This window comes from Pteropus medius, unplaced genomic scaffold (genome assembly GCF_902729225.1).
Source record: "Pteropus medius unplaced genomic scaffold, Ma_sr-lr_union100, whole genome shotgun sequence".
Taxonomy (NCBI): Eukaryota; Metazoa; Chordata; class Mammalia; order Chiroptera; family Pteropodidae; genus Pteropus; species Pteropus medius.
This window is the reverse complement of record NW_024342467.1, coordinates 25,825,501-25,852,145: the sequence shown is the minus strand read 5'-3', so window position 1 is coordinate 25,852,145 and position 26,645 is coordinate 25,825,501. Positions and strand designations below refer to the sequence as shown.

At 48.9% G+C, this 26,645-nt stretch overlaps 1 protein-coding gene and 1 pseudogene across 1 annotated transcript in view; both read left to right on the top strand.

Moving 5' to 3' along the window:
• SPMIP7 (sperm microtubule inner protein 7) overlaps positions 1 to 25,167 on the top strand; it is a 31,954-nt gene extending 6,787 nt beyond the window's left edge. The window contains exons 4-10 of the mRNA XM_039862852.1: positions 2,422 to 2,498; positions 5,189 to 5,315; positions 6,889 to 6,956; positions 11,717 to 11,758; positions 13,038 to 13,145; positions 21,136 to 21,243; positions 25,044 to 25,167. Coding sequence (XP_039718786.1) covers positions 2,422 to 2,498; positions 5,189 to 5,315; positions 6,889 to 6,956; positions 11,717 to 11,758; positions 13,038 to 13,145; positions 21,136 to 21,243; positions 25,044 to 25,167 — 654 coding nt within the window. The remainder of the gene's footprint in view (positions 1 to 2,421; positions 2,499 to 5,188; positions 5,316 to 6,888; positions 6,957 to 11,716; positions 11,759 to 13,037; positions 13,146 to 21,135; positions 21,244 to 25,043) is intronic.
• Positions 11,320 to 11,438, top strand: LOC120602676 (uncharacterized; annotated as a pseudogene).
• Positions 25,168 to 26,645: the final 1,478 nt, after the last annotated feature.

Here is a 26,645-nt window from a genome sequence, read left to right as displayed (position 1 = left end):
TACTACATCTAGAAATAAGAAGGAATACTACATCTAGAAAATCTATCTATCAAGGATGAAGGTTGTATGTCTTCTATTACTGCTAGAACATGTTAACCTACATTTAGCAGCTCAAACAATACAAATTTATTATAGTTCTAAATGTCAGAAGGAAAAAGGGTCTAAGTGGCCTGCAATCTCGGTGTCCATTGGCAGGGCTGCATTTCCTCTAGAGGCTCGCGAGTGGGCTCTATCGATTTGCCTTTCACAGCTTCTCGGAACCGGCTCATCCTCAAAGATGAGGAGGGCAGACGGGGCGCTTCTCTCCTACCCGCTTCTGCCCTGGCCTTCTACGGGTAGGGGCCCTAGGACCGAACCATGCCCGTCTGCCCGTCTGGGATAATTTTCCTATTTTAAGGTCCCCTGATTAGCAACTTTCATTTAATCTGTCCCCTAGATCCCCCTGTCCCAGGTAAGGTGACACGTGCACAGGGCCTACGGCATGGACATCTTTGGGACCTGAATATATTAAATGGCTAAGCAAAGATAAGAGTAGAAGTCAACGAAAACCAAAGATACACGAGAAAAATTCAAAATCCAAAAACTCTTTCTTTGGAAAGATCAACACAAGTGATAGACCTTTCATTAGGATGATCAAGAAAAAGAGAAAGAATACATATTACCAATACAGGAAATTAAAGAGGAGTTATTCCTATAGATCCTAAAAGACAAATAAGGGAATATTATAAACTGCTATATGCCCGTTAATTTGACACCTTACATTAAATGAACACATTTCTTTAAAAGTGCGACTTACCAAAACTGATGTTAGATGAAGCAAAATACATGAATTCCCTCTATCTTAAAGAAATTTATTTATTTGTTATCAAAAAGCTTTCCACACAGAAAACTCCAAGATCAGATGGTTTCACTGCTGAATTTTATCAAACATTCTAGGAATAGATCACATCGATCTTTTATAAGTTATTTCAAAAAATAGAATACTTTCCAACTAGTTTTAGAAGTCCAACTTAACCTCGCATCCCCAAAACAAAGATACTACAATAAAAGAGGAAATTACAGACTAATATTTCTCATATACAGACACAAAAATTCTTTTAAAGTATTAGCAAATCAAAAACGGTAATTTATAAAAGGTAATATATCAGGATCAAGTGAGGATTATCTCAGGAATGCAAATATATTCTTAACATTGAAAAATTAATCAATATAATTCATCAAACTAACAGAAATATTACATTATTTCACTAGATGTAGCTTTAGTAAAATTTTGGAAAATCTAATGAACATATTTAATGTTTCATTTAATGAAACAGGTGAAGAAAGTGGCAGACAGGAGAGTTGGTAGGGGTAGAATGGAAGGTAGATGCAGAAGTTAAAGATGAAGAGATGGTAAAAGTTGAGAGACTTGCAGGATAGGATGAGAAAGTCCAATATTTGTCTAATAGGAACTTCATAAGAAGAGAATAAGGAGACTCCATTGCCTTAAATAAAGACATAAAATGGAGATCTGTCCAAATTGGTGAAAGTCTTGAATTCTCAGGTCAAAGAAGCACAAGTCTTAAACCTGAAGAACAGAACATACCCTCTCCTAAACAAAATATATTGAAACTGTAGAAAAACCAAGACAGACATCCTAAACATGACCAGAAGGTGGAGGTGGAGGATGCAGAACCTGTCAACTATTAAACTCAGCGCAGTCCCAAAGTCGATACAATAATACAGTCCCAAGTCAATGAGATGCATCCGCTGTTAAATCATCACGACCATTCGACCAGAGATACAAACCCATCTAGAACATTATCCAAAAGTGAAGGTGAATCAAAAGCAGACTAGAAGTTCGAATTCTTGAAAGAATTACTGAAAACTGAACCTCAGTGAAAGGGAACAGAGCCAAGAAACGAGGGGAAAAAAACAAGGATCCAAGAAACAAAAGCAGGCAATGGACGGGTAAAATATGGTGGGAAATCTAAACAAATAGTAATCGTTAAGGACGCTAATAACAATGGTTATACTGATAATTAAATAATTTTAATAAAATAAGATGGAAGATAGGAAGAGGGAAATTTCACAACCGATGTCCTTGTATTATTAGAAAACAAGACAGACAAGACTTATTAAATGTTTTAATTACGTGGAACTAAATACCATTTGCCAACGTTTAAAATTCAAGAGCTTTCTCATAGAAATCTGACTTTCCACGAACTTCAATGTACATTCTGTAAAATTTAACTTAATCGTTAGAATATAGCAGAACGGAAATTTCCAGGACGATACGGGAAAGTAGGGAAGCATTGCACTCGATTTACTTGTTGATGAAAGGGGAAAAGTAAAGAGAAAGAAAGAAAGCGTAGTAAATAGAAAACGCTGGCAATTCCCACTGACAATGACCTCTTTTAACCTGTCGTTCACGCCTTCTAGGGTGACGGAGAACCACTTTCACACCGAGACAAGAAACACAATGCAAAGGACTCATTTTATAAGTCCTCTACACAAAAGTAAGCATCTATCCCAATAGAATTCTGATGTGAAAATATATTTTTTATCTTTAATGATTCATCCCCTTTGTGCCTACATTATCCTGCCTCCTATTAGAAATTCAGAGAACATCAGATACAGATATTAAGTTACGCGTGGCGATTGCTAAAATGAACAGCTCAAGGATGAGTCTTAAAGGAAACCTTTATTTAATAGAAGCATAAAACTAAAACGAAGGAAATGGTCAGAGAGAAAGGAGGAGAGAAGAGTGCACCATCATATCAAACAAGAGCAGAGAAAACTAGGAGAACTCATTTATTTGCTCAAAAGATATATAGAGCACCTACTGTGTGTCTATGCCCTAGGCCGTGAGATTCATCAGTGAGTAAAGCGGGCAAAATCTCTCCCTCCTTGCAAAGAGCTCTTATTCCACAGGGAGATGGGAAGTAAGCAACAAATACAATAAGTAAATAGACCATATCTTAGAAGGCGATGAGTGTGAAAAAATAAGAGATTCTACCATCTGAGTCAGAGATAATGGTGGCTCAGGGAGGGCTGGGTCGACTTCCCGGTATATGCTGAAAAGTAGAATCAGCACAACTTCCAGATAAGAGATTATGAGTCCGAAGAAAGAGAAGCCAGGGGTGACTCCCAGGCTTTGGGCTATGCGGCTGGCCGCCCCGGGCATGCCATCACTTAACAGGAAGGCAGATGGGGCCAAGGGGCGGGGAAGACCAGACGTCGTTCAATAGTATGAACATGTTGGACGAGAGATGTTCATCGATTGCCGGGCGGCCCCGTCAGTGAGGCCGCGGGGTGAAATCCCGACCCGAGTGGGGGGCGGGGTCGGCTGTCGCGGGCGCAGGTAGATGGCCGGGGCGGCCAGCCACAGCACTGACAAGGGCACCGAGGGAAAGGGCATGACGCGGGGAGGTGGGCACGCAATCGCGGACTCCGCAGCATCTTTTATATCGAGAAGGAGAGGGAAGTACCAGCTTAAAGAGACAGACGCAGTGAATGGGGGAGGGGGAAGCGGACACTCGGTGCCTGGGGGACGAGTTCCAAAAGTGTCCGGGGAGCAGGGGCCGACGGACTGTTTCGCATCCCACAAACGGGTCAAGTAAGGCGAGGCCTGAGAATGGACGATTGGAATTGAAAGTTTAGGAAACTGTAAAGAAACGTATGAGAAATGCGTGATTAAAATCGGAAGTCTTACTGATGTTTCTTTCTGCGCTGCTCTCGTTGGCCGAGGAAAGCAGCACCTGGGCATCTGCCAACCAAAACGATGCCGGTTTACGAACTGAAATATCGTAGGGTGGACCTTTTTCTTATGTGCTTTTTGCATAAAAAATTTTCTGTGAAATATCCTCCATCGTTCAGTTTCGTTTGGGTCATATTTATTTAGTATGTATGAAGTTGAAAATTAAGATATTTAAAAACTTTTACTTCATGCCCATTTTGTGGCTGGGAAGCAGGAGGAGGCAAATTTGTACATTTACTTATAGATTCTCATGCAAAATTATACCATTTCTTTCGTAAACAATACAAATGTTAAATGGGGAGCATTTCCTCTCTATCTTGTATTTAACCCCAGGGGACCGGATAATGGCTAAAGCAAACCCAATTGTTGAAAGGGCCCGGGCATGCGGTCCACAGCACCGCGGACAGAGTTGTTTGTCCAAACGGGTGCCAGGAGGCTGCAGGGCACGTGTGCAGCCAGCTCAGGGGCGAATCACCCCACTGTAAAGTAACCTCAAGAACTATGAGAGCACAGTTATTTTCTCACCTTTCAGTGTCTGTGTGTGCACGTGTGTGTATGCTAGTGTGTGTGTGTGTGTACACGTGTGTGCATGCATGAGTATGTGTGTAGTATGCATTGTATGAGTGGGTAGCGACCGCATAAGTGGTATGGCTGTGCATCGCGTGGCTAAAATTTTGTTTGTCCAGATAAGGTGCATGTATCGGCTGGCAGGCATTGCAGGTGGGATAAAAAATACGTTAACGCGCGGTGTTTGTCCGCTGGCGGTGGGTGTGCACATGCACGGGCACGCGCAGTAACGCAGGTATTGCAGGTGCTGGTTTGTCCATGTACGTGTGTGCGTGTGCACGCGTGCATGCTGTCGCTGGGCAGCAGGTCTGCGTTCCCCCCCAGGAGTGCTGCTCGTTAAATGAAGTGAACTGGTTAAAAACATTTATCCCGTTAGCATCGGCTGCATCTTTTTAACAGCTCGTTAAAAAACAAGCAAAACAAAACCCCGGCTTTTGAGGCGACGCTGCCAGTTTACGTTATTCAACAAGCTGCAGTACTTACTCCAAGAACATTACTTCAGAAGCACAATAAATTTGGTTTACGCTAAAAAAGGCAAATGCATGCTGTGGAGTTGGAGTTCAAACCTTGGCACAGGTGGAGAATGAGCACCCACTAGGACGTCAGTGGTCCTGGATTCCAGTGACGAGACGCGACACGTGTCATCCAGCTGGCCAGGGAACTCACACGTGCAGCCCCCCTTTGCCATACACGGTGTCGTGGAGGCGACAGCCCATCACTTGCTGGGCCCACACCCCAGGGGACGGGATTATATGTGTCGTGTGGCCGGGGTCAGGAGTCTCAGGGGCCAGCTCAGAATTCTGCCTGCCCTGGTGCGTGGCGCTGTGAACGATAGCAATTGAATATGCCTTTTTCATGAAATGTCACCATTTAATCTCGTAGAGCTTATGAACGTGTTCCTTGGGACAAGATGCTACCTCCGAAACGCGACCCGGAGGGAAACAGGGCGGCCCCCGTCTCCGAGTGCTTCACGCCGAGAAGATACGAACCGGCCCCTGCACTAACGCAGGTCAGAGCGCGCCCCTGGCGACAGCGCGTCACCTCTGAGCTCCGCAGCTCAGTCGCGGTACTGCTTACTGCTAAGAGTTACGGAAAGAGCAGTAAACATAAGCCTTTAAGGAACCGAAAATGCCATGATCATAAAAGCCACCCATAACCTCAAATACGTTAATATTAGCTATATTAATTTTTTTAATTTAAAACCTTTTTCTGAAAAGTCATTTGCACTATGTTTACTTCAAAAAGTTGCAAAAGGAGTGAATAATGAAGAAGACAGAGATAAGTGATTACTATTCCGCCAGAGACCCTACGCGGGACTGGCTTTTAAATGGGAATCTAGAACTTTCTTTGGTACCTTTGGAGGCAGGGAGAACCCGTGAGTCGCAGCCCGCCTGACTCAGTGACCGAAGCCTTCCTACTGGTCCGTAGTGCTGTCCATGCTCTTCACTGTGACCGTCAAGAATTCATCACGTGCGTCACTGGGTCCACGCGACGGCCAGGGCGCTTTCCCTGGCGAGTGGGTCTCTCCACCTCACTCCGCTGACGGACACTCGGCACTCTGGAAAGGGGGCTCCGCGCGCCCCAGCGCCGCGTGGCTGGCACGGCCCTCCGCACCCGCCTCTCCTCCGCGCTGCCCTCTGGGCTCCTGTGCCCGCCGCCCCCTGCTGTCCCCGGGCTGAATCCGCGGCCCTGCACGCCCGGTTAGACGCCCCGCGCCTGCTGCCCCGCTCCCTTCCCCGAAGCGTGACATGCAGCTGCGACTCAGAGGAGGTCGGTTCCCACGCAGCAGCCAGGGGCCTGGACATGCGGGGCACGGGCATGCGGGGCCTGGGCATGCGGGGCACGGGCATGCGGGGCACGGGCATGCGGGGCTGGGCGGGGACCCGGAGAGGCAGGGACCACAGCCTGACTCCGCGCTGTCTCAAAAACGTCCTCGGCTTTGCAAAGAGAGAAAGGATAAGAGAGAAAACAGTTTCAATATAAAGCTTCATTATGGGATTTTCACAGAAACTAAAGTCAGCCAGAGAACAGAAAGGTGCCTGGACTCTTACGGCTATTTTTAACGCTCTCTCGAGTACGTGAAAGTGTCGCATCTTGAGAAAATGGACCATTTCGCTGCACATTCTTTGGTGTTGAGTTACACTGGCGACCAAAGTCCTTCCAGGCAGGCCAGGGTCCAAAGCGCAGGACCCGGGTCGGGCTGGCAGGGGGACTGGCCTGGGGCTGCAGAGGGCGGCCAGGGGCGTCTGCGGGTGACCCAAGTGACCCAACGCCGGCCTTCGACGCCGGCCTCTTTGCGAAGGAAGGATGCGGGTAACGAGGCAGAGCCCACCGGGAGGAGACAAACTGAAGTTCAGGGTCTGAGCGCAGGGGTGGGGACCAGGGTGCCTGGGAGCAAACGGGGTCGCTGAGGGATTTGGGGAGAGCTTTTCCTGGGGAGCCTGGGGCTGGCCCCCCATGCGGACAGGACTGTTGGGACCTTGGGAGCTAGTATACTAGAAAGTACAGTAATTGGAACTTCTATGCTAGAAACTACAGTGCCTTGTTTACTGAATACCTGTCATTCATTTTGATGATTTTAGATGGTTGGTGGACTCTGGGACAGATTTCAAACAAGATCTTTCTTGGCACCAGTCAAACCAGTCACTTTGTAAGTTTTATCTGCTCATGTTCTCATCTCTCGATTTTCCCGTCGCATATTTGTGGTTAAGAATCGGCTGATGTAGCCCATGGTTGGGGGCGGGGGGCACACCCTCTGGAGAGCAGCCCAGAAGCCCGCAGACTGCCGCCCCACGACAGGAAAGGACCCACATCCCAGTTCAGTTGTTTAGCGCTGCTTCCTCTTGTTTTCTCTTAACCTCCTTAAAATCTAGACCATTAAATATACCACCTCAATCTAAAGACAAGGAGGGCTTTATAGAGAATCGGATATGAAGAATCACGATGCTGCAAAATCCATGGACTTCAAGGAATTACAAATCATTTTCCGTCAACTTTTGTGTAACGTCGTTCTGAGTTCTGCTGATGCTAAGAACTATGGCTTAATTACTCATCCTCCCGCATAAGTAATTTTGTTCATTTTGTCTAAAAACTGGCATCTCTGCCTTTGAAAATGTTAGTATTTGTGTTCTCACTGCAACCCACATTCCAGGTCATCGTCTCGACTTTGATTTTTTAAATTTAGTCTTGAATATTTCATATACACAAAACGTATGAATAAGAATATAATTCGTGTGTCATCTTCCAGCTTTAGAAACAAAGCACTGGCAGCCCCGGGGCAGCTCCTGTGTGCTTCTCTCTAAGCACCTGGCCCTTCCTCAGGGAGCGCCACTGCTGTGGCTGCGATGTTTCATGTTTTCATATATCCCTATGACCTTTAAACCACGTGTGTTATTCTTGACCCAAATGTGGTATCGAGGTGTGTGGTTTAAACTCAGCGTAAGTGGTCTCATACACACATTTATACAACTTCGCGTTTTGTTCGGTGTTGTGTTTGTGAGATTCATACAGGTCGGCACCTGAATCTCCAGGTGTCCATTTTCCCTACTATGTAGTCTTTCATTGAATGGATATACCACAATTTAGTCATCCATTGTCATAGTTTAACTTTTTTTCTGATTTTTACTGCAGTTGGAAACAATGTCCTCATGTCTTCGTTACCCAGGCATAAAAACATGTGTGGGTTTCATACACACATACTCATGTCCACCGTGGCTGCACCAAGAGCTACCTTCATTTCCTGAGTTTCGTCCCATTCTTCTCCAATGAGTTTTACGAGCGTCTGTGCCATCACCAATGCTTGAGTTCTCGAGCTGTGGTCAGCATTGGAGATTTTCAAATTGAAAAAACTTCCAATTTTATGAGCATAACATTGTACTTCATTACAATATTAACTTACATTTACCTGGCCACTGATCATCATTTTTTATAAGTTATGACTCATTTGAGTGTACACATCTATAACTTACCTGATCATATATTTTACCCTTTTTTTCAGTTGGGTTTTTTATGTCTTACTTATTGATTATAGAAATTTTTGCCTATTATTCTGGATAAAAACCCTTTATTGGTGACATGCATCAAAGTATCTCCTTCCCATCTGTGACTTTTTTCTATTTTATAGTGCCCTTTGCTGAACCGAAGTTTTGAATTTTGCTGTAACTGAACTCACCCATTTTCCTCCATGTCTAGTTATTTTTGTGGTGCTTTTAATAGATATGTCCTACCTAGAAGTAATAAAGATATTACCCTTCTTTACTTACATTTTTTCTAAAAAATAATAAAGTTTTGCTTTTCGTATTTATTTATTTAAACCACTTGAAATTGATTCTTGCTTATCTTAGTCCAGTTTAAAGAATGGACTCTACTAAGGATTTTAATGAGTTATTCTTAGCCCGTTAGTCACAACTTGTTAGTGGGGAGTCACAACCAGCAAATTAAATAAAACAAAATATGAGAATGAATCACATGGAGCTTTAAACAGATCTGTATATTTTGCAAATAATATTATAGCCAATTATGGAGAATAGTGTGAAGCAGGCAGAAAATACATAAGCAAGATACATGCTTTCCAAAATAAGATTATCTCATTTTTTGTCTCTGGTGTTCCATCCGATTTTCCAGTTTGATGATAGTCAATTTGATCATCACCGTAACGTAAGGGTTAATTTTGGATATTTAATTTTGTATTTACCTAATCCAAAGTAATTACAAAATAATGAAGATTTTTAACCTTAGCAAAATTAATGAGAGTTTTGGGTATAATTTCAGTTATGAAAAAATAATATCAAATCTAACATTTTTCAAATCCTTGAAAATCATATCACTTGATTAAAACCAGTTTAAATTGCCTGTAAAAATTTTTTTTTGTTGTTTTTAGAAGAAAAAAGGATAATGAAGTGGAAATAAGCAAATCCTAATTAAGTTTAACTGCCGAATCTGGAATTGCAAATGGTGACAATATTGGGGAAAATATTGGGTCTTGTCAGCAAACTTAGATTTTATTGAGCCATATTCTAAAAACAACGTGTAAATTTTTTTGATAATAATTATTTAAAAGATGGTTTTGCCAAATATATAAAATACCCCAATATAAATAGTAGATTCTGTTGTATAAACTGAATGGTAATAATTTAAATAAAATATTGAAACATTCAAAAATGTAAGATCCTTGTGAACACAGCAAGCTGAACTCATTAATAATCCCATTCAAATATCTCTTGAAAGAATGAAGATATAAATCATTGGCACTGACCGTATTATGTGAGTGATGATGGAAACCTTTCTTAGCATCTTTTTACTTAAATATCGTCTGGTAAAGTAGCAAATGGCTCACCCCGATGATAAAATTGTTATCCAGTTGATATGGATATATCGTGTTTTTTAAATGATAAATCACTTGATGGATTAAGAGCTATACGTCTTAGTGAGGATGACCACACCTCAGAGCTGCTGAGGCGACCGCTCCCCCTGCAGCCTTCCTCTGTGCAGGTGTTGCTCCCAGGAGCCCATGCGCAAACCTGTATGCAGGTGTGGCTGTCAGCTTTGTTCATAATCTCCAAAGTCACGGAACAACCGAGATGGCTTTCTGCAGGTGGATGGAAAAGGTACACTGGACAAACACACTAGAGCGTACCTATGCAGTGGAGTCCACCCCACAGCGACAAGGACAAATGGGACACAACGATGTGGATGAACCTTAAATGCATGTTGCTCAGTGAAATGAGCCAGACCCAAAGTGTCACATATCGTATGATTCATTTGTATGACGTTCTGGAAAAGGCAAAACAGCAAGGACGGGAATGGATCGGTGGCTGCCAGCGGGTGGCGGAGGGGAAGGAGCTGACCGCAAAGAGGCGACACGGGGCACATCTATGGAGCTGGAACCGCTGCGTGTGGCTCTGTGGGTGGCGCCGCATTTGTCAGCCCGTAGAACTATGCGCCACGGATAACAAACTTTGCTGCATGCAAATTAAATATTAATTAATTACTTAATATCTACCAGGATGTCATGGGAGTCCAGGATGGAGTGCAGATCGTGGCAAACGCATCTGTGATACACATAAATGACGTAACTACCGTTCAGTGCATGGGGAGCAAAGGAGTGGTCCTAAGTAAATGTGTACCTGAAAGAATTTGGAAACGGTATTTTGACTGAACACTAACTCTAAAGACAGAAAGAAGTGTGTAGAACCCTTTACGCTGCAGGTGGTGAATGGGTTTCTCACGGGGCAACGGGGTGGCGATTCTAAAATTTCTTACGTGTATCCTAGGTTTGAGCAAAAAAAAGCAAGTATTTGGTAGGTAATGGGAGGCAGGTGTCATAGGGTCAGAGAACGACATTAGAAATGAGTGAGGGACACAGGCTAAACCGAGCCCCGTGCGCTGATCCCGTGAGAGAGCCTGTGAGCCCACGGCCCGCGAAGAAGCAGGGAGCAGATGGAAAATGTGTATAGATGTGTGGGTACGCATGGCCTCGTATGCCCCCACCTATTCCTATCCCTGGCCCCTGAGAGAGCCTAGGCGTAGGGACACCCCAGCAGCCACAAGCACATCTAGCGGCCAGCAGTTGGTTTTTAAACACCATACTCTAATACAAGAAGTTTTGAGATCCTTGGAGAAATGGCTGATTCTAGGGCTGGAGCTGGAAAAAAGCAATGTAAACGCGGGGCTCCTTGCGCTGCCCTAAGTGTCTTGTGTGAGTCACTGAACTTCGTGTCTTGTGTGAGTCACTGAACTTCGTGCGGTGGCTGCTTCACTGACACCACGGAGGACAAGCCTCGATGGCCTACAAGCCCCGCTCAAGCATGAAAAGCCCGTGTGTCTGAGCAAATGGGCCGTGCGGCTTCGCCAGCTACGGCACGCGAATCTGACCGCTGAGAGGGTGCAGCGAGGGGGCACCCACGTGGGCGGGTGGCCGGGGAGCGGCCGGGCGTTGAGCGGGTCCACGCGGGCGACCGAACGCGCTGCGCTCAACTCGTCTGGGTCCCACTTCGCTTAAGGCCGCGTCTTCAGTCCACGGCCACGCCACCCTGAACACGCCCGATCCCGGCTGATCTCGGAAGCTCAGCAGGGTCGGGCCTGGTTAGTACTTGGATGGGAGACCACCTAGGAAGCCCAGGTGCTGTAGGCATAAAAAATAAGGGATTGTAAGCTGACAAGGTCCTTGCAATCTATGAGGTCAACCAAGGTTTGCCTCACCTAAAATTAATTAATTAATTAGTTAATTAATTAAAATAAAAAACTACATCTTCAGATCATTCCTGTTCAAAATTCCAAACCTTTGGAGGCCAATTTCTATGAGATGTCTATGAAGACTTTGCTTTTATTTTAATAAGAAATACTGTGATAATGTGTGTTTATTAAGCTGATGTCAGTAAGTCAATTACTTGTGTTTTCTCTTTCTCTAAGTGTGAGTCCAAGCTCGAGGAGCAGCTACGTTCCTCTCTACACGTAAGTAATGTTCGTTAATGCTTTAGAATCGACTAGATTTGCCTCTAGGTCGTGGTTGCTTTCAACCCACTCACGTTTGCAATTCGCTTTTTAAGACAACGCGTGCTTTGTGACAGATGTCTAAAGTTTTCCTCGCGCGGTGCCTGTTTAATGTCAGGATTTTCATTAAAGATTTGATAAAGATTTTAATAAAAGAAAGGAAGGGGGAATGGTATTTTTATGGTTTCCCAAGATGGTTATTTTAGGAAATAAAATACGCTGGATGCTACTGGCATAGGTGTTGTCACCCAGCAGGACTTTCACCCTCGCTGTGGAAGATGCGCTGTCCCGCCGACGCCCCGGCGCTGGGGTGCGGCCTCTGTCTTGTCTAAGCTGGACTCTGGCCATCTGTGACATGCGCCATCGCGGCGTCTCTGCTTTAGACGGGAGCATCTCCTCTGTCTTAGTCAGTGCATGATGTCACAACGAAAGACCGCAGGCCGAGCGCCTTATCCACAGCGGACACTGACCGCTCACGTTTCTGGAGTCTGGACACCAGCCTGGACCGCAAGGCCCCTCTTTCGGGCCACGGAGCTCTCGCTGTCCCCACGTGGGGGCCCTGTGGGGTGTCTCCCACAGGAGCAGTAATCTCATTCTCGAGGGCTCCGCCCCCACGCCTGAAGCACCTCCCACCTCCTGACACCATCACCTGGGGCATTAGAACTTCCACGCGGGGATGTGGGGGATAAACATTAGGATCGCAGCACCTGTAGTCTCGGTCCCGCCCCCATCATGGCTCCCCCCACCCCCCAAGTGGAGCTGACCAGGCTCCCAACCTCGCCTCAGCCGTAGTCCGGGACACTCTCCCATGTGGATCCAGCCTTTTCTCAGGCCCCTAAGGCGCATGGCTGGCCGCCCAGGACCCCACCTCCAGGGAGCCCCAGGAACTCTGGCCAGGGCCAGTCTCTGCCTTGGCCCAGACCGCCTTCCAGTGCCCAAAGCCGAGGGGTCCCAGGGCTGCAGAAGGAGCCCGATCCTCTGCTCAGAAACACAAACCTGAGAGCACGCGAGCCCAGTGACTCCTATTCTGGAAAAGGAAAAATCTTTTTTTCTTTCTTTTTTTTTGGTAATTGTTCCATTATCATGCTTTAAATTATTTGTTTATCTATCTATTTCTTGCATTTTCAGTTTTCGATCTATTTTAGCAAATAAGATTTGTTCTGGAAGGTGGGACACTTTATTATTTCTTCCGTATTTCTTGTAAAGAAACACGCGTTGTCTTTTCTCTTCCCCCTGACAGTGGTTATGTGCAGTCCACAAACGCCGATGACATTGACAACCCCTTTGGGGACATGACATCTCTGGCCAAGCCTCGGAGCTCTAAAATTCTTTACACAAACACGAGTCGGTGAGTTCAATTTTATTGAATTATTATTCGATAATATGCCCTATGTATATTGCATTGTGTGTTCACCACCCAAAGTTAAATCTCAGTCCCTCACCATGTGTTTGACCCCTTGACCCTAAGCTTCCTCCCCACCTCCGCCTTTTCACTCTGGTCACCACTAAACTGTTGTCTGCGTCTATGAGTTCTTGTTTGTCTCGTTCATTGGTTGCTTTCAGTTTTATATCCCACATATGAGTGAAATCATGTGGTTCTCAACTTTTTCTGTCTGGCCGATTTCGCTTAGCATGATTACCTCGAGATCCATCCACGTCGCCCCAAATGGCAGTATTTCATTTGTTCTTATGGCTGAGTAATATTCCATTAAGAACAGAATTGCCATATGACCCAGCAGTCCCCCTTCTGGGTATCTACCCCCAAAATTTGAAAACATTTATCCATAAAGACAGATGCGCCCCGATGTTCACTGCCACATTATTCACGGTGGCGGGGACCTGGAAATGACCGACAGGCCCTTCAGTGGACAATGGATAAAGAAGATGAGGTCCACGCATGCGATGACACAGGCTTGCGAAGAAGCTGAAACGTTCTTCTGGGTCATTCTTCAAAGACTGAAGAGCAGTCTGGCAGCACTTTTTAAATTCAATACGAAATGTACTATTTAACTTTAACAAATTTGGGGGGATGCTATTCTACTTCATTTTACTATTAATTTCTGTTTTTAAGGAAGTGCAATATGAGTGGATCATGCAAAAGAATTGAAGACATTAACTGCACTTATCCAATTTTAGCACTAGAGGGCAACCGAGCTTGCAAAATTTCTTTTGATTAGCTTTCATTTTTTAACATAATCTTAACCTTTTAACGCAAAAAAATGCCTCCAATTTTATGATGGATAGGTACAAAAATATGTAGTGTCATATGTAACATATAAAGTAAAATAACAAATAAATGCTTGTGTATCCCCCACCTAGCTAAAGAAATAGTATTTTACTAATATCTTTAAGCTGCCTGTATGCTCCTCCAGACCTCACCGCTAGGGTCCCCAAACCGGAAGTCATCACCATCAGACATTGTGCCTATCCTTGGCTTGCTTTGCTTTATAGTTTTGCCACGCATACATGACTCTCTATACAAAATATGTTGTTGTTTCTATAATACCCCCACTGAGCTAGAAAGCGGTACAGTGCACTGTCATTTGCATAAAGTCCAAAACGCAGAAACACATAACCTTACCAGCCTTGCGCCGAGAAAGGAAGGGGGTACCATTTTGCTCAAAAGCAAATATGCCTCTTCCTTTCTTTTCTCATCTTAAACTTTCTTAAAGAGAAATATCTTTCCGGCATCATCTTCATTGTTCTCATAACTCATGACACGCAGTCACAGTGGGTGTGCCGTGCCATCCACGACCTTCAGAGGAAGCTACGGTCCAGACAGTCAAGGCCACCGACTGAAGTGCAGGTGGTTCCACTGAAGGAATCACCAGTTTCCCTAATGGGCGAATGTCTTTCAAATTCTCCTCATTAACTGATTCTGTTTTCTGGCCACCAAGTCATCTACATGCCCAATGTTTTTTAAATTGGTGGTGGCTGTACTAATAGTTTAAAAGATCATTTAAAAAATATACTGTAGAACTGAATCTGATTATTTAAAAAAGTACAGAAAAATTTATAATAAAATTATAACCACACTCTTACCTAAAAACATAACCATGATTAAGATTCGGGTATACTCCCATCCATCATATACATTTTCAGTCTTGCTCTTGTATATTTATATAGCTATGATCAGGCTACATGTAAATGTTTACCATTTTAACATTACAATATCTTCATGCGTACATGTCATTACGGACTCATCATAATTTTTATTGGTTTAGATGTGCTGTCATTGACTAGTTCATTTAGGTTACATACGTAAATTCTTTCCATTTTTTGTTATGATAAATAATGCTATCAAATAATTCATGTAACTCTTTTATGATTTGGAATTATTTACTTATGGGAGACTCCTTGAAATTGATTATGGAGTCAAAATATTTAAATGTTTTAAGAATATTGCTAAATCATTTTCTGGAATCATTATATAAATTTACTGTCAAACCAGTGTTTGCGCTCAGTGTTTATGGTCCCCTTCAAAGCTAGCATTTGAAGCTCACCAGACATCTTCGAAAGGTTTTAGAATGTAAAAACTAAAACACCTCTTTTATTTTCAATTCAATATTTTGGATACATTTTAATCCTAAAAGTTTGATATATTTTTTAGACTTTTCCTCCAAGTATGTATGAATGTCTGTAATGTATAGCTACATGTATATCGTTGTGTGTGCATTCATATGTGGGGAAGGAGGTCTACAGCTGAAATGTGTAATGGAATATTAAATATACAGGGATATTAAAATATTTTTAATGACTGGATGATATTCCACTACAAGGCTATATTGTAGAGTACGTGGGCTGAGAACTTACTAAATATTTTTCCTACTCTAAACATCACCCTGATACCAAAACCTAGTAAGAATAACACAGAAGAAGGAAAATACAGACCAATATCTGATGGATGCAGATGCAAAAATCCTAAACGAAATACTAACAAATCGAATACAACAATACCTTAAAAAGATTCTACATCACGATCAAGTGGGGTTCATTCCAGAGGTGCAAGGACGGTTCGACGTACACAGATCCATCAAAATGATACGCCACATAAACGAAACGACGCAAATCATGTGATTGTGTCGATAGATGCAGAAAAAGCATTTGACAAGATACAACATCCATTTGTGATCAAAACACTCCGCAAAATGGGTGTAGAAGGAACATCCCTCAACACAATCAAGACCATATAGGACAAACCTTCAGCTCATATCACACTTAGTGGTGAAAAACTGAAAGCTTTTCCTCTAAGATCAGGACCCAGACGAAGCTGCTCGCCCTCACCACTTATTCAGTACAGCGTTAAAGTCCTAGCGAGAGAGAAACGAAAGGCGTCCACACTGGGAATGACAGAAGCCCAACTGTCACTTTCTGCAGACGACGTCATCCTGTACATAGAAAACCCGAGAGACACCACTAAAAAAGTATGAGCAACGATAAATACAGAGAAGCTGCAGGGTACGAAATCGACGTTAAAAAAATAAGAAATGGAGCCGCTCTAAATGGAGATGGGGCGCCGCCCCAGACGGACTGCCTGGCAAAATCGTCTTTGCACGGAGCCTAAAGCAGCATCGTGCCCCGAGAACTGTTTGCAAAGGTAACAAGAAAGCAGATATCGTGACTGAAACTTAAAACCCTTGTTTAGAATTAACGACTCGCCGCTGTGTTATCGGCATCAATAGAAAATGCTTCCTTCTTGGGGTGTAATTGTCCCCCTTCCCACCACCCCCCTCGCCTTGGCCTCCCAGTGGGAACTCTGCCGGGGCTTCTGCTGAGTGGGGGCTTCCTTCTAGATAGCTGCGTGCAGCTCCCATCATCTCAGCTGGGTGCCAGCCACTGTCCCCACTGCCTCTCACTGCCCCCTCAATTACCCTCTCAGTCCTGTAAACAGCGAGGCGCTAAATGACCTCCACACCTACCTCTGCACGCGTGTCCGAGGCACACACCTCTAAAACTCGAATCGTCATATGAGTTTTCTCAGTAAAATTAAATGTTTTCTAATTCGGTAGCTGTGCCCAGTTATCAAACAAACAAAACCCACACATTCGAAGTTATGAAACTCAAAACTATTCCTGCACATTTGAAGTTACGAAACTCAAAAACTATTCCAGTGAAGTGCCTGCACCTGACTTCCGACTGGTTTAGGGGTCCGTAGGCCCCGCGTTCAGCGGGAAATCCTGATGCTCCGGGTGCACAGCTATTTCTGCCCCTTGGATAAATGCGCACTGTTTCCCAGAGCAGGGAGCGATAGCGTCATCCGCACTTTCAATCCCTGTCAAGCACCAAACTTGAGACTGACATACGGATTTCTACCCCGCCCCATTTTCAGAATCTGATTTTTTTTTTGTCCCTCTCCGGAGTGCAGGAGTCGCATTTTTTGCCACTTAGCTCGGCGCGCGGCCTCGGGGGAGCGTGTTTGCTTTCAGCAATCATCGCGCAGCTCCGTGTGGCTTCATTCGTGAGTCGCGGGGACAAAGCACCCACCTGGATCGACGTGTGAGGGCAGCTCGGAGCAGACTCTGCACCCGGGCGCATGTCATTCTGCCCGTCCCTAAGGAGAGGGAGAGGCGGCCGGCGATGCGTTTTCTTTTGCGCGGGAGGGACTGTTGGAGCTGCGCGGGATCAGGTGCATCTCACGTGGTCCGGCCCCTTGTTACCAATGAGGAAAGCGGCGCGCGCCCAGGTGAGAGAGCGGACCGAGGTGAGGCCGACCTGCGCGGTTTCGGAAGCTCGGGGCGCCCGGGTGCGTCCTCCCCAGCCTGGAACCTGTTACTCCAGGGCCTCGCGGCCGCATGTTCCCTCTCTCTACCTCAGTCACCTCGGTGATGGAGCATTTGCACGTAGTGAGGAACTGGCCCAAATGGACCCCAGACAGCTGCTGGCCGAGGTCTGAAAGGGAAGAAGGGGACTCCGTGACAGTCTCGTGAGCGTTGCACCTTTCAGAAAGAATCTTGCCACAACCCGCCTTAGAGAATGAGGCTCTGAATAGAAAAGTTCCTTTCAGCGGCCGGACACGTCTGCCTCTCAGAGGACGCTCACCCCCGTCGCATCTGTTTGGCAAAACAGTATGTTGAGGCCCCGCGCAAGCTCCTGCTCAGCCCCGCGGACGCGCAGGGATGCGCCCTTGGCCTCCGAGCAGGAGCTGGCCCCACCCTCGGCCCCTCCGCTGATGGGGAGCTTTGGCTCTTTCCACGCCTTTTCCAGATGCGAGAGATGAGGGCTCTAAGAAGAGAGGAAGAAAAATACATCCAATAGACAATGATAATAACAATAAAACTGCAATTCCTGAAGGAGCCTCACGGCCATAGTGGCCTATTACACTCAGAGAAGCAGTCAGGGGCCGCAAGGACTCGGGCCTTGGGTGGGCTTCTCACTGCGCAGCAAGAGCAGGCAGATCCCGGCTTGCAAGGCCCTCCTCTCCTTCCTTCCCTAGCTGGGCTGAGCCCCCGCCCCCCCAGCCTCCCCCACCTCCCCCTCCTCCTTCCCATCCCCCCTTCCCATCTCCCCCAGCTTGCACTATTCCAGGGCTGTCCCCAGGAGACATTTCTGGACCCCCTGCAGGGTGTGGTTCAGAAAGCTTCAGGTCTGGGTCTAAGGTGGCCCCGCTGGCAGGATCAGCCCAGGTGGTAAACGCCAGCCCTCTGGGCTCTGACCCCACGCCCTTTCCTGTGTGTCTCTCACACGCCCCCGCTCTGACTCCGCTTCAGTGGTCTTTGTCACATGGGGCTCCTTAAACATGTAGGTGTGCAGTTAAAAATTACTCGTCAGTACGGAAGCTGTCAGGAGCCAGGCCTGCTTGACTTCTGCCCAAGTCTATTCCTGACACAGAAGAGCCCTCAATGACAGATGGTAGAATTGACTGGAACTTACATTCACACCCCAGTAAGCGCCATCCACGCTGGCCTAGCAAAGCTCTCCTGGCTAGGCCGGAAGTCTTGGCTGTGAGAAGACAGGGGGCATTTCCCATTCAGGCCTTCTGATCTGGGGTCAGTTCTGCCACTTGCCAGCTGAGTCAGCTCTGGGCGTATTACTTAGACTTTATCTAAAGCCTCAGTGCCTGCATCTATAAAATGGGCATGACGCTAGGACTTATGACTAGGGTATTGTGAGAATTAAATAAGTTAATTCGTAATTCATGAAAGCATTGAAAACAGTGCCTGGGATACAGTACACACCCCCAAGTATTAGGGGTGTGTCTATGGTACAGACAGAGACGTGCGCACACTGAAATCCTAGCCCATCTAAACACCACCCGTATTCTACATATAGCATAGTTTTGTTTTATTTTCTGTTTAGCTTCTAATTATACATCATCTGTGCTCCCTTTTCCAACTGATTTACTAAACTTCCTTATATTCTGGTTACTTAATTTTTGTTTTAATGCTTCATTGAGCAAAACCAATTAGTTGTAAACTTAGGCAACAATTTATGCAAGTTTTCCTAGTAGAGAACAAAATCCAGGCTTACTTTGGGAACAGGAGCACAGAAAAAGGTGTTGAAAGAGCCAGAAGTTGTGCGGCAAAGACAAAAACGAAGTTCTCTAGTTTTAAACGGGTTTCTGCGTCTCTCCACTTTCCTAAATGGGGGCGGGGCCTGGAGGGCCCCGAACAACCAGCTCATCTGAAAATCCATCTTAAAGCCTGTGCATTCCAGTAACTTTAATACGTTTGTTTCTTTTATCAAAACAATTACGTGGCCTTTCAGCCCCCAGAGACTAGCCTCTCGTCGCGATAAGGTCAGCACGTTGCTGTCAAGACAGAAGGAAGGTCCCCGTGTGATGTCCTGCAGATGCGTTAACTGCTTAGATTGAGAAGAGTGCAGGCGACGACTTTCATTTTCAAATATGTGGCAGTTTATCGTGCAGCCAAATTCATTTCTCAAGCCGACGCAGCTTATCTTCAGTTCAGTCTCCCAGTCGGCGGTTTGTCACCACGGGCCGGGACGAAACATCCTACAACATCGTCGCCGTCGCCACAACGTGGCACGTGACAGCACCTGGCATCGACACCTCTGCGCACAGGGCGTTTCGCAGCGGGCCCTCCCGTGATTGACAGGTGGCTTTCCGCCACCTCTGACTTTGCATCGGCGCTCATGGGAGGCGGCGGCGTCAGAGGCGTGTTAGCCCCGCGGGGTCCTAGGGGCCTGGACAACCCTCCGCGAGTTGTCAGCGTGCAGCGAAGTTTGGAAGCCACCTGCAGGGTCCGAGAACGGGCCACCGGCAAGAGACACGTGAGGGTCACTGGTGCCCGTCCCACCGGCGCCCGAGTCCGCCTCTAACGCCGGTGGCAGCGCACGGTCCCCGCACGAAGGGCGCCAGGCGGGCCACGCGGGCCGTGGCTGTTCCCGCAGGACGCTTCACTCCAGTCTCCGTGCCTGGGGTGCGTATCCTCACCCCCTCTTGTCGCGGAGGCATTATGACACCTGAAGGACCAGCCGACCGTCCAGGGGACCCGGCGGCGAGGTGTGAGCTGAGCCCTCGGCCTGAGCGCACCCCTCCCCGTCCACTCTCCTCTGCCCGCCTGTCACCGACGAAGGAGCGACCTCCTGGAAGCTGCTTACTGCGAGCATCAGTCCTCGGGGCAGCGGTTCCTGGGGGGTCTCTACGCGGACTGGGCGTGGGCGAGGGGGGCCGCGGACGCAGCCAGGAGGCCCGCAGCAGAGCCGTCCCCAGCCTTTGCCCGCCGCCTCGTTGCCTTTTGTCCCTGCGTCAGTAAGACAAGGAGCCACGCCAGATGTCCGCTCCAAAGGAAAGCATGTCGCGGGCTGCACGGGTGGCAGACACTCTGAACCACCTACTGAACTGTCCCCCGAAGGTCCGTCCGCCTTCGTGGGGAGAAGTCTGCACACCAAACCCTCCCGTGCGCTCCGCGTGCTTTTCTCCTCTCTGCTCTCGCTGGCCGGTGGGACAAGGACAGGGAGACAGAGGAGCAGGTGGAATGGAAGTCGTTTACATTTGCGCAAATTCAGGAAATTACGTGAGATCAGTAAGGCAGTAGATGAACGGCGAGGAAAAAGCGGTGCTGTTAAGAACGCAGCTGTGTGCGCACGGACACGGCGTGGGGGTCAGGGTTGGGCTGGGGCGCGGGGCGCGGGGCGCGGGGCTGCGCGCCCAGGAGCCGGAGCTCCGCAGTGAGTCCCGCGCGAGACATACGTGCGGATCACACGGTGAGAAAGCGAGGCCTCCAGCTCGGTCTCCGGGCCCGGAGGAGCCGCTGCGGCCCCAGGACAAACCCTCTGACTGCGACCCTCTTTTCATTTTCATATGTGGGCGCCGGCGACCATGACTATTTCCCAGATCGTTATTTTCATTTTCTGTCTCCCCTCTTTTAACTCTTTAGCTCGGCAAATATTCCAGGATACGCTGCTAAGGTTCATTTCACAGCCACCCACCCAGCAAATTCTGATATTCCGGCGACGACCCCTGCGCCAGACTCCGCGGTGCACCGGTAGGTACCAGTCCTATTACTCAGTGTGCTCAGCTACGCGAGGGGGGTGGGGGGCTCTAATTACGGTCGGTCCATTAAAGGACAATTAAATACTAACAGTCAATTTACATCGTTTGAAAAATGGGGTGTCAAGTCCGAAAAGATGGACGAGTTCGTTTCCCTCCGTTGTCGCTAAGAGGAGCACACGGAGGCGTTTACGGCAGGTGAACAGCGCCTTCGCCTCCCGGACCCGCAGCCTCGCACACGCACCATCCTTCTGCGTGATGCTCACTGCGCGCACCGGGCGGGCAACGCATTTGCTTCTTGTGAATAACCTCCTGGTTTTTCATAAAAAACAACATTCCGTTGAAAGTCCCAGGTGTGTTTCCACACCATTTTGCAAATGAGCACAGGAGACGTTGGGCGGAAGGTTATGGCAGGCTCGGTCACCGAAGCCCCTAGTGAGAGGCAGCCCGCGATGGGTCGTTGTAACCCCGCGCTGAAAGCATGGCCTCGCAAACAAGATGACGCGGTTCTGGAAATGCAGACGCAGTCGCAACCAAGTCCAGGGCCCAGCCCTGTGCAAGCAGGGACACCGTCCCGGCAGGTCGCACGTGTCTGCGAGGTGGCTTTTCTCCTTTCGGTGGGGAATCTGTACTTTCACCAAACGCGCACTGAGCGTGGGCCCTGGGTTCGCAGCACGTGGGGACTGAAGAAATAAACTGACTTTGGAGACCAAGGTGCGCCGTGGGGAAGGAAACACGGGCGCGTGCGGCAGAGGCGCCTGGGCAGGGGCAGGGTAGTCCAGGAGGGCTTTCTGAGGAGGTGACCTTCGGGTGGAGTCGGAGCTCCGGCTCCAGTGGGCTTCTGGGACATTTCGAAAGGCAGAGGCGCTGAAGAGACGCTTGGTCACGGCTGGCAGTCCCTGACCTGCCCCTTGCCTCGGCCCCTCGTGCGTTTGCTGGTTGACTCGTCTGATCTTGCGTGGGCTCAGCACGTGTTTTCTGTGCTCCAGGAATCCACAGGAATCAGACCCTGTTTGCGAGGAGTCCACAGTCTAAGAATGAGCAAGAAGTAAGTGACTTCAGTAGAAGGTGATTGGTGTCACCGGAGTAATTGTCACTTACCCTGGCCGAGGGCTTGCTAGGCGCCAGGCCCGCCAAGAGCTTGCATGTGCGAACTCGATTTCCCACCTCAGCCAAGCCGTGAGGGGGCCCCTCGCTTTCCCATTTCACAGATAGGGACGCGGAGCTGTGCACGAGATGCCGGTGGGCCTTTGGGGGCACGAAAAAGGCTTTGCAGGGGAAGTGGTTCACGCAGGACCCTGGGGCAATGGGCCGTGGTCTCACAGGTGGTTGAGGGTGGGCTGGGGGGGCGGGGCGTGGGAGCCCCCAGAGGCTGCTCAGCATGGCCATGGGCTCTGTGGAGGGTGCCCAGACATGCCAGCCTCTGGCAGCGCCCTGGGTGGGCCCACGTCACTCCAGCGGTCCTGTGCATGTGACCTGTATCTAAGAGCGGTGACCCAGGGACAGGGAAGGCGCCTCCTGACGGAGGCCTTTGTCGACTGGCCTGCACTGGGGTTTGACAATCATCTGGACTCTCTGGACCATCTGACGAGAAACATTTCAAAGCAGGTCATTGGCTTTCTAGGCTAATATTTTGCGTTTGATCAGTTCTCTCTCAAAACACGTTTTCAAATGTCACAAATCTATTTCCCAAGGCAGGACTGGTAGGGGTTTAGACGATTACTGTATTTTATGTCATGGGGAAGACCTGTTCTGGGGTTCTTATTCTTGGGATGCACACAGGCTCTGAAAAGACAGAGCGGCAGCACCCCGAATGCCCCCTACGGCTGGGCGACAGAGTCCCGCGGGGCCAGGTGCCCAGATCCCGCCCGGGAGGTCCCAGCTGTGGCTCCTGCGCGCCCTGGGCCTGTGTGTGAGGAAGCACACGGGGCCTGCAGATCTCACCGGGCTCTGCTAGGGCCCCCCAGGAGCGCCCCGCAGCAGGGAGGCTGTGGTCCGAGTCCCCCGGGGCCCTGTCCTCAGAGGACCCGCCTTTGGGCCCTTCCACAGTGAAGCATGGCCTCTGGTTCTGTGTCTTACTGTTTAATGTTTTTCTGCTAAAAATTTCCAGTAAAGCGGGTGTCTAGGTCTCTCTGACGAGTATCCCGAGAACTCAGTGAGCTGACTTCCTCCGGCTGGTGTCTGCCTGATCTGACACGTTCTTTCCTGCTGTTTCTAAGAAGCCATCTGTGTGGGGCATGCCCCGGGCCCCCCACTCCTTCCGGGGCCACACTCACCTCTCTGTGCCTGAGGCCCACCTCAGCAGAGGGCTCCCCGTCTGTCACCGGGGCCAAGCTGACGCTCCCCGACACGAGAACCTCTGCGCCCAGCAGACTTCCATTTCCTCTCCCCCAGAAGGACAAGCTCTGGCTTTCCTAAAAGGCTCATCTTTCCTGCCGAGCCCCCTTCCTCTTCAAGCCTGCTCCCTCCCACTTGCTTATGAAGACACCCAGCGGGCCTCCCCGCTGCAGAAGTCGCATGCGCAGAAGTCGCATGCGCAGAAGTCGCATGCGCAGAAGTCACATGCGCTCCGTCCGAGCTGCCGTCCGGTTTCCGTCCTCTCTTTCCCTTCTAAACTTCTTTAAAAAGCAAACGACCGCTCTCCCGTCCCTCGCTGCCTTCGTGTCCTCCCCGCCCGCCCGCTCCTCAATCTCTCGAGTCTGCGTGCTAACGCCACCAAACGACGTGCTCCTGCTCGCGGGATGCGGACAGACAGGAGAGAAGGGACCGTCGGAACCCCTCACGTGGAGGGCAGGCCGCGTGCATTTGCCATGGATCTCTGTGGCCGATTGGCTGCAGTGGTGGCTCGGGCTAAGTTGCCGAGTCCTCGAATGTCAATGTCAGGGGTTAAGGGCCATGGGGTCCCCATACCACATATTGAGTGAGGTGTTCAGGGCGTGGGCCGTGCCCGAGCCTTGGCGCTGAGAGGCGGAAGAGCAAGGGAAGACACTATTGGAAGAGATTTGGATGGAGGAGGCGGCGGCGCAGGCGGTGGATCCGAAGCGATATTGTGAGTGTCCAGCCTCAAGAGGAAGGGGGTGTACGCACAGTGCTTCTCCCCACCCGGCTCCTATCGCACCCCATGGCTTCTTGAGCACCCCCCCTCCCACGTCAGAATGCAGCCTTCACGCAGGCTTGAGTTCCTACGTCAACGGCCATCGCCCACACATTGCTTCACGATAATCATAGCATAAAAACAAAACCACTTTAGATTCAGGTGCTGCGTGCACTGTGACTTCTGCCACATATGGGCACCACATCGTGTATGTGATTTAAATAGCAGTAAATTCACCACAAAATTGCTACAAGCTGGATGTCCACGCGGAGACAGAGTAGCCTCCAGGCAGATGTCCTTCCCCAGCCCAGAGAGGTGACTCTCCCTCGGTGCCCCTCACGCCCTGGGCCCACCGTCACAGAGATTTCGTATGGTTCCCTTGGGTGCTTCAGCTGCCTCTCTGCAGCCTCATCTCCTTTCGGCTGCGTTTTCTGGATTCTTAGCACCTGCTGTAATTTTAGGCACAGAGTAGATCTTAGTCAATGAAACCGATTGCAATGTGATGCATATAATGTGATAAATAAAACTGGATTCGAATAAACGAAATAAATGAAACAGTCCACACAATGATTAATCATTCACCATCTTTCTTTTAGATTCTCTCTGCTACTCACGTGTCATCAGTTGCAGAATAGATGAGGTCACGTTTTTCTGTTTATTTTATGTGTCATTTTCTTTTTTTTCCCTTCTTTGTATTTTAGTGTCTTACGGGAAGAAATGGCAGTTGACGTCTTCCGTCACCAGGCACCGCTGTCCCACATGGTCACAACTGTAAAACCCTACAACCCCTTCAATAAGAAGGAAAAGGAAACAGTAGGCTACTGAAGAGTGCCCCGGATTGGAGCGAGGCTTCCGAAGCTCAGCCTTGGGGAGGCGCCGTGCAGGGCGCGGTGGGGAAATAAAGGCTGGGGTGCGTCCCAAGTCCCCACAGAAGTCGCCTGAGGGCTGATGCTCTTCTCCGATCCAGGCAGAGCCTCTTGGGCCCCAGCTTCGGTCCCACACTGGCCCCGGCCCTGGAATGCCACCAATCCATGATGGCAGCCAAGATTTTCCGGAAGCACCCGCAGCAAGGGTTTTATTTGAGAAGGTTCCTTTAGAGTCGAAAGCCAGGGCTACCTAGCAACGCCATGTCTTGACCCAGTTAATGCGGGTATCAGAACTGTAGAGTGTCACAGGTCGCCCAGGCAAAAGCCCACGTGCCGCCAATGGGGAACCGGGGTGACAGAGAGAAAGGCGCACTCTCTCACCTAGGGCCCAGTGTCACGTGAGGAACAGCGTCTGTAGTGAAGAGGGTGAAAGCCTCCTCTGCCTGGCTCCGGGACTTCTCTTTCAGAGAGAGAAGTGTCCACGGGCCCCATGACAGTCACGAGGCAGGAATGACCATGCACGTTCGCTTCAGGGTCAGCTTGCGGCCTGGCCGACCTTGATCAAATGGAGCCCTGGCTCCAGGATCACGCACGTGTGAGTGCGGGCTGCATGGGACCCGCCGGCCTCCGAGGGCAGGTGTGTGCGCACGCGCCTCCGCAGACCCCTCCGAGGGCAGGTGTGGGCACGGGCGCCTCCGCAGACCCCTCCGAGGGCAGGTGTGGGCACGGGCGCCTCCGCAGACCCCTCCGAGGGTAGGTGTGCGCACGCGCGCCTCCGCAGACCCCGTTAGAGTTTGCAAAGGGCCTTTCACAGGCCGTGGCTCTTTCGGTCCCGCAACCCCACAGCCCGCGTTTGGCAAACCCCCTGCTGTTCTCGCGATGGGCGACCGATGCTGGGAGAAATGAAGTACTTTCCTAAGGTCGCTCGAGCAGTGACCAGCAGAGTTAGAACAGGAGCCAGGCTCTCTGAACGTAGCTCCTGTGCCTGTCCGCCTGCATTCATTCGCAGATGGGTAACCTCCACTGAGTTATTCAAAAACGAAACCAGTGAAAACGGAAAGGAAAAAAACCTGTGTTTCTCCACTGCTCAGAAGTGTTTCTCAGGCTTTCTTCTTCTCCCGAGAGATGCGTGACAGGCAGTGACCCCACGGAACTCCGAACCCGTGTGTGAGTCCTTAGGGGTCGCTCATCCCTGCTCATCCCATGGAAAGGGCACGATGGACTGCTTCTGTTTTGGAGACTGGGATGCTGGTCGTCAGACCCTCCCTGGGCACTGGCTTTCTGCCAGGACAACGGGAAGGCATGCATTCATCCATCTGGCAGAGCCCGCTCGCCTGCGCAGGATGGGAACAACTTTGCCTGAGCCTGGTCTGATGATTTTCAGAAAGAGCAGTTCTGTGGTGGATGAAAAATAGAAGGAAAAAGAAAGAAAGAGAG